The sequence below is a fragment of the Carica papaya genome, chromosome 5, assembly GCF_054855325.1.
Source record: "Carica papaya isolate Zhongbai chromosome 5, ASM5485532v1, whole genome shotgun sequence".
In the NCBI taxonomy this organism is placed as follows: domain Eukaryota; kingdom Viridiplantae; phylum Streptophyta; class Magnoliopsida; order Brassicales; family Caricaceae; genus Carica; species Carica papaya.
The window spans coordinates 42,478,683-42,493,633 of NC_142313.1; the positions used below are offsets into that span (position 1 = coordinate 42,478,683).

Here is a 14,951-nt window from a genome sequence, read left to right on the forward strand (position 1 = left end):
AAACAAAATATTATTAAAGAATACGAAACATTTATCATGTTTTTTTATTAAAAAAAACCCGAATTTCAAATTTCAAAAGAAATTTCTTCTTGAGTATATACTTTTATAAAGATGAACTTTGAAATTGGTTCATACATTCTTTTTAGTTAGGAAGAGAGATAGAGTAAATTTTTTAGATGAACTTTTAAGTGTAGAAAAATAAATACATTGTGTGGTAAGCTAGACATTTTATTAAGTAACTTGTAAAGAGAAATCAAATAAGATTGTAGAACTCGCAAATTGATTACTTAAGAGAGTAAAGTAGGCAGGGCAAAGTCACGATAAAATTGAATTTCTAATATTTTCTCTTTCTTTATTTCGTTTATTGCATTTAACAACATTGTGTGAACGAATTTGAGATTTCTTCATCAATTTATTTTTTAATACTTAATTTTTTCTTATTTAAGTTGTTAGACTTTAAAAATTCAATCTACTATATTTTTTTAAGTTATCGTAAAATACTTGAGTTAATAATAATCATGATCATCCTTAACACAATTTAACATTATCGTCACCCATAATTCACATTTGAAACTCAAAGTATATATAGAAAACAATCAATTATAACAATAATTTTCATTTAATAAAAATAAAAAAGTTTATCTATGTTTAAAAAAAGAATACATTAATTTGTGTTTTGTAAAATTAACTACTATACCTAGTAAGTGTATGGAAAGAAGTACTTAGGGTTTGATTTTACTTCTCTAAATTATTTCAAAGTCTCTTATTCTCGTCTAATTTTTGTCTTTGGTTCTCATACTTTGTTTAAGATTTTTCTCTTGAATATAATCATAATAAGATTTTTGAGTTCTAGCATAAATAAATCATAGAAGAAAAATAAATAAATAAATAAAATAAAAATTAAATTGTAATAAATGTTACAAATTTTTTAAATTTATTACAAACATGTGCAAAAAACTCAACTTTTGATTTCCTATTTGGGATTTTTTTGTTAATGATACTACATTAAAGTGAAAAGGAGTTGGAGTCAATTTTTGTACTTAAAAAGAGAAGTCCATGTAAACCATAGGCTACTTTGTCTTTATAAATTAATAAAAAATTGTATTAGGAAATAGAGTCAATTATTACAAAAAGACAAAAAAAAGGAATAAATTGACTCTAGTTAATAAATTGTTGTTTGGTTATCATATAATTAGCTAATAAAGATTTACTAAAATCTTCGAAATAATATTACTAAGTTAAAGATGATATTAGCACGAACTTTACCATACTCAAACATGATACGACCATATAAAATATGAACCTAAACTTGCATTGTAACAGTCCGTGAGTTTAAAAGGAAATAAAATCATAAATTGAATGCAGAAGCGAAATAATAGAGTAAGAGTTTACATTCCTTACATAATAGTTTTAAATACCCAATAAAGATACGAGAATGTTCATTCTAAAATAATAAACGAAAATTAAAGAAATAAACAAAAAGTAGACAACTGAGCATTTTAGGACGACATTCACTATCTTTTGAAGAGATATTCAAGTAAGCAGGAATAATAACTTTCTATTTTTATTTGTCTACTAGTATCCATGGGGGTCCATAGGGATATCCTACTACGTGTGAACTAACATCCAATTTTATCAACTAACCGGCCGTCCCCATACCCCGTCCGGTATGAGCACTAAAAATATCATCCCTCAATATCTCGTCCAGTATGAGGATGAAACAGGTCGTCCCCACACCCCGTTCAGTATGAGCGCCAAAAATACCAATTCTTGATACCCCGTCCGATATGAGGCGACGTTGATGGTTGGGTTCTCTATATACCCGGTCCGTCCATCATCTCTCAGTATATCCAGTAAGGCTACCATTCATTCATCCACTTAACCAATCAATTTTCTGTTTACATTTAATTTTTAGTTTTACAATTTAACTGTAAATCAACACAAGACAAATAAATATATGCATCAAGAAAACACAGCTGAATCATTTTATCAATTTTAGTATATTATCATGCATTTAAAGCTGTAAAATCAAACAATCGGTTAAATAGGACAATAATAATAAATAACCGATTTTATCTCTATTAATAACCTGTAATTAATTCTCATAATTATCTAAATTACACAAAATACTGTATTATTGATAATTAAACTTCAATTCCATAATAGGAAATAATGTAACACCTAAGTATTTTAATTTTATTCTTATTATTATTTTTTTATTTTCCTTTTTTTGTATTTGAATTTTTTAGATTTTTAATTAATTTAATTTGATTTAATTTAATTTAATTTAATGAAAATAAAAATAATAATAATGATAAAATTGAGTAAAAATATTATTTGAAATTAATTTTGGGAAAAAGGAGTGAAAATTTGGATTCTGGGGGTGTTTTTGAAAAGAAAATCGGAAACCAGGGGTCAAAATGCAATTTAAAAAAGTTGTGCCACGTCAGCACCCACGTCAGTGGCCCGGTCAGCAGCCCCGGCCAACCAAGACACGCCGTATGGCAAGGAAACGCTGACCAGGGGACGGGTCACGTGGGCGAACCGCATGCGCGCGATCGGATGGCCCAGATCCGTTCCCGCGCGCACGGACGACCCAGATCAAACGTGCGCACGGACGACCCAGATTCACGCGTACGGACGGCCCATATTGCATCGCGATGGACGGCCCAGATTTAATCCCAATTAAATCGCGATCGAACGGTTCAGATTTAATCTTGATGGACGGTTGAGATTAAAAGGCAAAGGGTATAAATAACCTCACCCACACCTGACCACAAAACCCTAGCCGCCAGTGCCTCACCGGAGAAGAAGAACCAGACGCCGGAGGAGCCGGTCGCCGCCACCCGCCGCTGCACCGGGGAAGTTTTTGACCGCCGATCGAGGTAAATTTTCTCTCTCTGGCTCGTTTTTCGATGTTAAGTCCGCCTATGGCCAAACCGGAGCCAAACCACCGACCAAACAGCCGAAAAACCTAGCTGAAGTCCAGCAGCGCCGCCGCGCCCCCCCTCTATTTTTGCCTCCGATGAGGCCCTTCCCGGCCTCCGTTCGATACAAATTTTATACCACTGTGATCATCGTTCTTTTCTCTACAGGTTGATCAGAGACAAACATCAAAACGCAACTCACGTCAGAGGAGCCGCCACACTCGAGAGCACCACCGCCGGTAAGTTTTGATTTTTCGTAATTTTTTGGCCCACCGAGGGCCCTAGGGTTGTTTTATTGCAGAGACTGATGCAAGTGTGGCCGAATTCGGTCGAAAACGGCCAACCCGAGGCGAATCGCCGGAGCACGGCGGAGCTGTCGTGCCGGAATTTCGATATTGGCCGAATGGGGCCCTAGGTCTGATTTAGAATTTTTTTGGGACACGTGTAGGTACCGGTAGTGCGTTTCAGTTTTCTGAAAAAAATTCAGGAAAATTAGGGACAGCCTGTAGGCACACTGTAGAGTCGAATTCAGACCCCGAAATAAGTAAGGACTCCTCACCCTGTTTCCTATCACGGTATTAAAGCTAAATAAATAATTAAATTGTACTTTGTGAATTTATAGATGTATAATTGATTAAGGTTGCCAATGGAGCCCGAGTCTAATACAGTATTAATATGTTATTGTTTGATCTAATTTTCAGTATTAAATGCAGCATGATGTTTGATGTAATTATGTTATGGTCTCGTATGCATGAACTATGGTTTCTTTTATTATGGTTTATATTATAGTGAATCCGGTACTGTATTGTCTTATTTGGTGTCAATTACTAGTTTACATGTTTTGTATGATTTGATGATTGAGATTAAGGAAAAAGGCAAAAATGTTATGTGAATTGATAAGTGGAAAATGTGGACAGCCTGACTAGATATCTTGAGAGATGGTGGACGAACCAGGTTCGTAGGGAACCCTACCAGGAACGTGGTCTCTCATACCGGACGGGGTATGGAGACTTTATGTGTTTTGGCGCCCATACCGGACGGGGTATGGGGACGGCCTGTTTCACCCTCATACCAGACGGGGTATTGAGGTTCATAGTTTTGGCGCTCATACCGGACGGAGTATGGGGACGGCCCTGGAATCAGGTTGTAAATGTTAATGGTTCACGTGTAGCGGAGACCCCATATGGATCCTTATGGATACTAGTAGGCTGGTAAAAGAGGAAATCTGTTTTCTGATAATTGAAATGTAAAGGTATGATATATGTTATGTTATAAAGTGTGTATGATTTCATGATATTATAAGGTTATTGTTTTCATATATTGTTTTCATATATCTCACCGAGGTAAGTGGACAGTAAAAGTTTTTATATTAATAAACGAGTTCGTTATAAATTATGCTCCATTGGTTATTTTTATTTTCTACCCACCTTTACTTCCGTGGCGGTGAGATAGTGTGATGTCTTTACCGGGCTGGTGTAGCTCATCCCTTATTTAACCATTTCAGATCAGGAAGACGTTGTTCCCGAGCCCGTTCCGCAGGAAGACGGCGAAGGGGACGCCTAAAGACTTTATAGTTATATTTATAGTTTTTATTTCGAGTATCTCTTTTAATTAGTTTGTTCATTCATGTTTTGAGTACGTTTTGGTTATTGTGTAAGGGATGTTAATCAAAAATTTTATTACGCTTCCGCATTTGAGATTTTTAATACATATATTTCATTTAATTTTCCGGGGTTGTTACAAATAAAGTAAAGGATTCTTACCCGAATAAGTGTTCAAAACACCAAACTTTCAGCTGCGCCTACTAACAATCCCCGGGTTTCCTGAATTTTTCTGCAGAGATTAAAATACGCTTCACGTACCAGAAAATACCCCCCAAAAAATTCAAAATTAGTGTTAAAAACTTTTTTCGGTCAATTTTAGAATTTCGGCACGACGGCACTACTATACTCTAGTGACGACACTGCCGCCCGTGGCGGCAGTTTGCCTTGGACTGGCTATTTTCGGCCAGTTTTGGTCGATTTCGGTCGGTTTTATACTAATCCCTGCAAGAAAACACGTTAGGAGGCCTCGGTTGGCCGAAAAAATTCGAAAAACAAAAACTTACCGGCGACGAAATTTTTTGATGCAGCTTCGCTAGCTTACATTCGTGGCTGGATATTTCTCTTTGATCAACCTGTAGAAAACAGAATAATAAACACAATGGAGAAAAAATCGCACGACATAGAAAACGGGAAGTGGCCATGGAATGCGATTTTTAGTTTTGCCTGCGGCGACACTGCTGGGCTTTACCCACGATTTTCGGTTCATTCGCTGTTCCTTTTACTCCAATTTGGCCATGGGGTGTTCAAAATCAAATTATGAGCGGATAGGAGAATTTTTACATTTTTTGGCGGTCAAAAGTAGCTCTAGCACGGCGGTGGGCGGCAGTCAGCTCTCTTTTTCGGTGACTGGTTTTTCTTCTCCGGTGGGGGGTTGGTGGCTAGGATTCGAGTTCGGTGTGATGCGAGATACTTATAGCAATCTCTCTTAAATCTAGATCATTCATTGCGTTTAATCTCGACCGTCCGATCACGTTTAAAGAGAAAATGAATCTGAATCGTTCATCGCGATTTGATCTCGATCGTACGATCACGTTTAAAGAGGGAACAAATCTAAGCCGTTCATCGCATTTAATCGTGATCGTCTGATCGTACTTGAGGAGGGAATAGATCCGGACTGTCTACGCACGCGGAAACGCATCTGGGTCGTTAGATCGCGGGCACGCGGATTGCCAGCGTGGCCTCCCGCGTGGCACCGAGTCAGCGTACCTTGCCACGCGGCGTGCTCAGATTCGTCGAGGCTGGTGACTGAGCAGTCATACGTGACACAATTTCTTTAATTGTGTTTTGACTTTCAATTTTCGATTTTTCTTTCAAAAATATCACCTAATCCAAATTTTCATCCATTTTCCTTAAAATTATTTTCAATTTCATCATCTATCTATTTTTTTCTTAATTTTACGTTAAATAAAAATTTATTAATTTAAAAATTATATTTTTATATATTTTTTTTAAATTTTAAAATTAATTCCAGATCAAATTTTAAGCTCGAGTATTACTTGCATTGAATATAAATAAATTTATTTTATTTTTTTTAAATTTTTTAGATTTATGTTGACTTATGGATCATCTCACCCGTATCTAATATAATATTATTTTTTTATAAATCCAAATAAAACTTGTCGTTTAATAAAAAAATTATTGAAAGTGAAATTTGGATATACATTTAACATATTCGGATAAAAAAATATCATCTTTATAATAAGTTGAGATTGTGAAAAGAGAATAATTCTTATTTATCACGCCTCGTAAAAGGTTGGATGGTGCCAATGCATATGTTTTTGAAAACTCTTTCGCAGTATAAGAATTAATTATTTTAATTAAATTATTCGATTTTACAAAACATACGGAGTTTTATTTTTTATTTTTACAAAATTTCCTTCTTGTCACCTACCAATTGAGAGATAGAAAATATGTGAATTTACAATTTACTATTTCAATTAATTTTAAATTCAGATTGCCTCACATTACTTCAATTAGATTTAATTAAATGAAAATTAATTGTTTTAACTCAATGAATTTCTAAAAAGGAAAATTAACTTTTTGTCATCATTTCAAAAATTTCCTGACTTTCTAATTAGTTACACAACTGGGATACAAAAAAATAGTAATATTTTCCATAAAAGTAAATTACATATTTTAACTTAGGGTTTGCAAAATTAAGTTTTGAAACCAGTTTCTAATTTTAATCCTGTGTATTTTTAATTTAGGGTTTGTAAAATTAATTTTTGAAACCAGTTTTTAATTTAAAACCTGTTTCCATCAACATTTCAACTAATTCTTGCCTCCCAAGCTCCAACCTCAATGCAAAGTAGGAAAAACTTTAACTAAACTTTATATTAACTGCTTTTATTTTGAGGAAGAGATTAGATAATATTAGTTCATAATTAATTATTAAATTATTGAGTTAGAAGCGTATGAGCAGGAAATTTCAAATTACCCGAAATTACATGGAAGAGGAATTACTGAACCATTAGTATTGTGAATCTTCTCTAAATTCTCAAGATTTCTTTCCCATTCGCCATTCTTTCCTTTTTAGTTTCTTCAATTCTCAAAATTCCCTCTTGAGTTTCAGTCTGTGAAATCAAGAAGCCAATCAAGAGACCAAGCAGAGAAAGAAAGAAAGAAAGAAAGAAAGCTAGAAAGAAGAGATGCAGAGCAATGGGAGAAGTTGGCGAAGGGGAGAGATGATCGGGAAAGGTGCATTTGGTTGTGTGCATTTGGCCACTTCAAACAAACCCAATTCCCGCTCTTCTCTATTTCCTCCTCTGATGGCGGTCAAGTCTGCTGACTTCTCTATGTCCGCTTCTCTTCAGAAGGAGAAAGAGGTTCTCCTCAACCTTTCTCACTGTCCCAATCTCTTGCGTTGTTACGGCGAAGAGACCACCGTCGACCCTGATGGTTCCATGGCTTACAATGTTCTCTTGGAGTATGCCTCTGGTGGAACCCTAGCCAGACTGATAAAAAATTCATATCCCTCTCCTGGATTGCCTGAAGCCCTGGTCAAACGTTACGCCTATTCCATACTCGCGGGTATTTTTCAAGTTCACGAGTCTGGTTACGTTCACTGCGACTTGAAACCGGATAACATACTTCTTGTGCCTTCCTCTGGTTCTTCCTCTGAATTTGTGGCTAAAATTGCTGATTTTGGATTGGCTAAGAGAGCAACACTCACCAAGAAGCAGAAGCTGGATCCTTATTTGAGAGGTACTGCTATGTATTTGGCTCCAGAATCTGTGAACGAGCACAAGCAACATCCTCCTTCTGATATTTGGGCTCTTGGTTGCATTGTGCTGGGGATGCTAACTGGGAAGGATCCTTGGGATGTGAAGCCTAATCATAAGAGAAAAGATCTTCTGCGTCTGATTGGAGATCAGTATCAGTCACCCACAATCCCGTCTGGGATTTCCAAGGAAGCTAGGGCTTTCTTGAAGGCTTGCCTTGTAAGGAATCCCAACTTTAGACTCACGGCTGAGATGCTGCTTGATCACCCTTTCTTAGCCGGTCAAGCCGACCATCAGCACTTGGAGGTTCAACAAGTTGATCAAATTTCAAATATAGAAAGAATCTCCACTTCATATTCTTCATTTGGGAGCGATGATGAATTTGATTCTGACGATTCTGGCACTGAGTCTGAGGAGGAGGATTCAGAGTTACTTTCCTGCTCTTCCTCAGGTTCTGAGGATGTTGAAGACTCTGGTAGGACCTCTAGTTTTGAAGATGGAGAGAGTGCAGGTGGAAGAAGAAGAAGAAGAAAGAGAAGGGTCTCCAACTTTGTACCCATTACTGATGCTGACAGTCTACTCAACACCAAACCAATAGCTCCTCCCACAGTGCCCACCATTCCTTCTAGAGTCTAGCTCTTGCTGTATGTGTGTTGTAAGCACTGTCTTTGGCTCTCCATAACCTCTGAAAGATTCATTCATTCCAACTGTAAATCATTCTTTTTGGAGTTAGTATTAGACATTAGGTTTGCTGCTATCAAATTTTAACACCAGGGAATTCATTGTTGCCACAATGTGGTACATATAACTATTCTTGGAACATAAGTGATTAAAGAAATACAATTTTCTTTAACGTTATTGCCTCTTTATACTTTACTTTTGTCTGTCTTTTGTGATGGTATTTGTGTCCTTCACTTTTATTTAAATAAGTTAACGTTGTTAGAATCCCACCTTACTGTACGTATAGCATTAATTCTCTAGATTCCATTATAAATGGTTTTGCCTTTTACAACAATGACAAGTGTACTTAATGTTGCTAGTTATTATTTAGTTGGGGAAAATAATAACCAGCATCCAAAGCTAAATCTCCACCATGAATCTGATGATACTTAAATAAAGTTATTTTGTTTATAACTGCTGCTTAAACATTTCTAAATCAATCATGTCTGCCTTTGCCCCATAAACAAGTAGCCGTCTTTGCATTTTAAGATTCTTATATCTTCAATCTATTTTATTTCATAAGTTTGCCTGTTTGAAAATCCGTTTTAGGTTGTTTCCAGTAACAATAGTTCTCAAGCAGTAAATCTGTCACAATTTATCATGTCTTCATTGTTGGCAACATGTAATCTGCAACTTTGCTTATGTTTCTTACCTAAGTTCTCTTATTGCAACTCCATTTTTGTCTTGGAAGCTTGCGACAATTGAAGTAACTCCGTTTCTTATGTGTTGATTGTCCAATAACCATTACGGATTTAATATCCTCTAGAGCCCTTTGATACATACTTTGTTGCATAATTAGCTGATGCACAGAATTGAAGTATGTTACTGTTTATGGGAAGGGAAAATATCAAAGGCTTGGTAAGCGACAGAAAGAAGTAAAAATTGGACAATATATATGGTGCATGATTGAATTTATCATAACCTTTATCTTTAGTACTTTACATGGTAAACAATTATTGAAAGTTGCTATCACTCATTCTTATCTCTAATCTCTGTTTCTCTCTCTACCTGGTATGGGTCTAGATTATCCCTCTCCTGTGTTATCAAAGTCATTGCTAAGATCAACTCTAGATTTGTACTCTCACAATCACGTATAGGTCCTTGAGTAATTTAATCCATGAAATATGGCTCTGAAACTCCAAGAAATGGTTTCGCTTGAGCTTTAAAAGCAACTCATGCTTAGGTGCGAAAATGCAACTAGGAATTGGTTCAGCTCAATTACACCGAACTTGATGAAAATATCCATGGCCAACTCTCATACTTCATTCTCACAGTTTTTTTTTTTTGTTTAAAGTCTTTTTGTTGTTTGTTTGGCAATCTGTTATCATGGATGCTATTACTTGTCGGTGGAGCTTTTGGCTTTTACTGTGTTGATTTTCTAGCACTTTTGCTTCTTATGAAACTTAATTGGTACAGGTTCATTTGATCTCTATTCTCTTTTCTTTCCTTGCTTCTTAGTACCATGGAGTTAGCACTCCTTCCCCCCATTATAAATTAGCAAATATGTTATACTGCAGATAATTATCTTGCTATAGTTTATCATACTTCGCCTTTTGTTCTGCGTTTCTGAGTCTTTGTTCTTTTAATCAATTGTCTGCTGCTGTTAGTTAGTGTTTGGCTGGTCTTACTTAGCCATCTGCAGATTATGGATTCCTCTCAACAGATATATAAACAAGAAGCATCTGATTTGAGTATCATATATATATATATATATGGTTACTGATGTAAATGGATTTTCGGGTTAAATTTTCTATAACTGATCTTTGCATACTCTCCTTCCATTAGACAAGAGCATTTACCTTGAAGAATTCTCAACGCTAAAAATGGCTTCTCTGTGTGTGCTCACCAGTCATGCTGGAGCGTTGGCGGTGCTGCTTGCTGAATGTGTGTTGTATGCACTGCCTTTGGCTCTTCCATACCATTTGAAGATTTGTTCTATCTAATTGTAAATCGTTCTTCTTAGAAACATTAGGTTAGCTATCAGATTTTGATATCAGATTTTGACATACGTATTGATCATCATGTTGCTAGAATCCCACCTCGCTGCTCATGTGGAACTATTTATATACAATCCCATTATATCATGGTTTGCCTTTTACCAAAATGAGATGTGAGTTAGTCAAATCAGATTGTGCAATATGTGTTCTTGTTAACAATCGTGTTATGATCGATATATATATGTATCATCTAATTAATAAATTATATGAATTTTTAAAAAATCACATCTTCTATATCTTAAGATTCTAATATCTCCATTTGATTGTATTTCGTGATCTTAATTGTTTCGAAAACTATTTTTCAATGTCTTCAGTAACAGTAGCTCTTGAGCGGCGATACAAAATGTTTTCTCGTTTTCAAACATGTATTCTGCAGCTTTTCTTATGTGCCCTACATTGGTTTTGTTCTTTCAACTTCATTTTATGTCTTGGAACCATCAGAAACATCAGAAACAATGTTGTAGTTTTCGTCATTAACAGCAACAAGTTCTTCCTCCTTATTCAAATCAATATTGACAGTTGTTACAAATAAATTTATTTGTCATTGTCTCATGATTCTGAAACGGATAATTTTTAGAGATACCAGAAATTTCATAATTTCATGGTGATGCTCTGTGGAGTTGGCACATTTAAGCCTATAACACATATTTCTCTGGTTTTAACTTCACGTGGATCTGAGAATTTCTCTTGTTAAGTTTTAAGGTTGAGCTGGAGGATATATACATATATATAAATATACATGTATGTGTATAATGGTTTCTTGGGGGGAAAGTTTTGCAAGATATACTAGTGAATTTGGTATAAAAGTTAGGTCGTTCTTGATCTCAGGTCTTACTTACCGAAATATGTGTATTTGTTGTTAAAAGGTTAAACAAAACATATTAAATTATTATGTAATTATAATATTATTAGTTGTGTTATTATTAATATATATTTATTATATAATTATCAAAATGTATATATTTTCGTTAAAAAAATAATCTAAAAGAAAAAACAATACATTTAGTTTAAGAAAGATAATTAAAAAATTTACGCATTATATTAGCTAAAAAAAAATGGATAAAAACATATGTAATATCCCGTCTAATTACATTCAATTCTCAGTTCGAACTAAATAATTTAATGGGGATAAAAAAATTCATACACTATGTTAGCTAAAAAGTGAATAAAAATAAATATAATATTCGGTTTAATTGGATCCAATTCTCAATTAAGATTAAATAATTTGGTCCGGACCAGAAATTTATATACATATTATATTAGTTAAAAAATACGTAAAGACAGATGTAATATCAAGTTTAATTAAATTCACTTTTCAGTTTGAACCAAATAATTTGATGAGGACCAAAAAATCCATGCATTATGTTAGTTAAAAAATAAATAAAGGTAAATGTAATCTCTAATTTAATTAAATTTAGTTTTCAGTCAGGATCAAATAATTTGGTTCGAACTCAAAAATCCATACATTATGTTAACTAAAAAATATGTAAAGACAGATGTAATATCCGATTTAGTTGAATTCAGTTTTTAGTTCGGACGAAATATTTTGGTCTGAATTAAAAATTTACATACTATATTAGCTAAAAAAAAGAGATAAAGATAAGTATAATATTCGGTAAAGTTTGATTCGATTTTCAAATCGAATCAAAAATTTGATTTGGACCAAAAAATCGGCGTACTATATTAGTTAAACGATTAAGTAAAGATAAATGTAATGTTCGATCTAATTGTATCAAGTTTTCAATTCAGACCAAATACTTTGATCCGGATTCAAACATCGATACATTATATTAGCTAAAAAATCGACAAGACAGCTATAATATCCGGTTTAGTTGAATTCGGTTTTCGGTTCACATAGAGAAATACAAATTAGGGTTAAGACCCTCGGATACGCTCTCTATTCGCTAATATCCCTTACCATTCACCAGTTCAGGCGAACCAACAGGCGGAGCCACATGCCGTCCGACGAGGCGAAGAAGAAGAGTGTCCTTCTGAAAACGGCGGATGGCAAAATTTTCCAGGTGGAAATGCCGATCGCCATGGAGTTCGCCACCGTCAAGTCCTTCTTCGAAGAAAATTCGGACGCCTCCGCGGAATCCGTCGAGATGCCCCTTCCGAACGTCTCAGCAGATGCTCTCTCTAACATCATCACCTACTGCAAGCGTTCCCTTGATCTCCGTGCTAAGGCCGCTTCCGATAACGAGGTGAACGCCCTCAACGCCGAATTCGTCAAGAAGCATAACATCGAAACCCTCAGGGATATTCTGGTCGCAGCCAACTACCTCGACATCAAGCCGCTGCTCGATCTTCTCTGTTCGGAGATCGCGGATAGGATTAAGAACAAGAGCGTCGAGTTTGTCAGGACGTTCTTCGGAATTGAGAATGACTACACCGAGGAGGAGGAGGCGAGGCTTCGTCAGCAAAATGCTTGGGCTTTCGAGGGTGTCGATCCTGATGATTGATTCCGGTATTTTGCTTATCTAGCTCAAATTAGGTCCATTTAGTTTGAAAAATAAAAAAGAGGTGGTTCTTACTTTGGTAGGATTTTTGTCAATTATGTATGAAATGGAATGGCAATAATTAGGGTTTATGACATATTATGGTCGCCGTGGCTAATTGATGATTATGTTTTCCGCATTCTATTGGGGTTCGAGTATACTCTGTGAGTCGAGTTATTTCCTTGCGGTTTCTGATTATGTGAAACCTGTGTGATGTTCATAATTGAATATTAAGGTTTTTAGGATTGGATTTTTAATTTACGTACCTTGTAAGATGCTAATCGGGTGGGATAGATGGAATTCACGGGACTGGCAGAAAGTTAAGAGTATGATAAGTTGAATTGTTCTTCCAACTTCAACAAATTCAATTAACCAAAAAATCAATAAATTCAAGAATATGGTATTCTAATTGTTGGGATTCTTGATATTATGATGCATAGTGGAACTAAGTTGTACTTTACCAATTTGAGATTGGCAATTGTGGGTTATTTAGAAGGAGATAAATAGAAGGGCTTTTGAGTTCATCACTGTCCCTTTAGTAGAGTCAGAAATTTATGGCTTTGGACAAGGTGATTTTTATTTAAGAATCATTTTCTTTATTTTGCTTGTGATTTGGGAGATCTTATTGATATTTTTGATTGATTTGTACTTTCTGTACTTGGGCAGCATAACTGCATTTTTTGGTGCCTTATTCATATGTTCTTCCCTTTTCCTCTCAAAAGAGTTGCACTGTCACCTCAGTGGATTGGCAGAAAATTCCATTGAGAAAAGTTTGATCTGTTTGTAGCTGATGAAATATGGCTCTCTTTTTGTCAGTTTTTCGGCATATGGTTTGACGTGTTTCTCTTAGGTCCCCCACCCAAACCCATTTTAGGATAACTTTGAGGATGATTTGTAGAAACAGCCCTGGCCTATTTTCACAGTAATGTGCTCTTTTATCTTTCGATGAAAATGTGGTTAAAGGATTTGGTAGCAGCCCGTTATGAACATCGTAGGATGAGAATGTAGGTTACCGCATATCTGCATACAATATTCATAGCTTCCAAAATTTTTCTACATACCATGTGTAACCAGAGAGTTAATCACATGGAGAGACTTGAATTGGGCATTTTAACAATTGAATGCGGTTTTCGCAGTTTATTGGTGATGGAATTGCAGGTTGAGAGGTTTTTCCTTCTTTTATCACCTCATGTTAAATCTTGAAGCAACTTTGCTTGGTTCTCACTTTTTGTTGAGTGATAAATGATAAATGATAAATGATAAATGATAAATTTGCAAAACAATTTAACAGAAATTCTGGATGATCAGATTGTAGCATTTCTCTGGTTGGTTTGATGTGAATTCTTATTGCGGTTCTATCTCAATCATTCCTATGAAATTCATCTATTTGATATGTAATTCTTTTTTGGGATGACATTATCTTCTGTTTTCTGATTTATTGCTTTTCCAGACATTTGGGGAAAAGGAGTGCTATGATTTTGGTTGTGGCACTAAAAGGAGAAACAAGAAAAAGAAGCTGTGCGGCTGATGCAGAGTAGAGACATTGGGCTGAGCAAGATCTTTCAAGAAAATCTCAGAACAATTTTTTTTTTTTGGAAACATGGTGAAAATAATAAGGTGTAGGTTGATCATAGTTGAGTTGATGCATGATTACAATCATGTTTATATAGAATTGTTTTTTTATTGTTTTTAATCAAAATTGAACATGTTTTCCTAATAAATATATGTATAAGATAAAATTACAGAAACATCTCATTTTTATTGTTCATTATAAAAATGTTAACTTCTTTTAAAAAAGATATAAAAATATACCCAACATATTGGTGGATTAAAATATAATCGAGGGTATTTATATATATATATATATATATAATATGATTTCTGTTAACCTTTTAATGGAGAAAGGGTATGCCTTCTTTTATATTTCTACATTTCCTATTCAATTTATATCACTATTTAAAGATTTTTAATTATTTTTTCTTAT

At 34.9% G+C, this 14,951-nt stretch overlaps 1 protein-coding gene and 1 pseudogene across 2 annotated transcripts; both read left to right on the forward strand.

Moving 5' to 3' along the window:
* The first annotated feature begins 6,864 nt into the window (after positions 1-6,864).
* LOC110816877 (mitogen-activated protein kinase kinase kinase 20-like) lies at positions 6,865-8,610 on the forward strand. The gene has a single exon (XM_022045224.2). It carries the CDS (start codon positions 7,180-7,182, stop codon positions 8,386-8,388), a length of 1,209 nt encoding a protein of 402 aa, XP_021900916.2. The 5' UTR covers positions 6,865-7,179; the 3' UTR covers positions 8,389-8,610.
* Positions 8,611-12,299: 3,689 nt separating this feature from the next.
* LOC110817043 (SKP1-like protein 1A pseudogene) lies at positions 12,300-14,715 on the forward strand (annotated as a pseudogene). The gene is made up of 2 exons (XR_015819487.1): positions 12,300-12,936; positions 14,418-14,715. The product of XR_015819487.1 is annotated as an SKP1-like protein 1A pseudogene (transcript).
* The last annotated feature ends 236 nt before the right edge of the window (positions 14,716-14,951 follow it).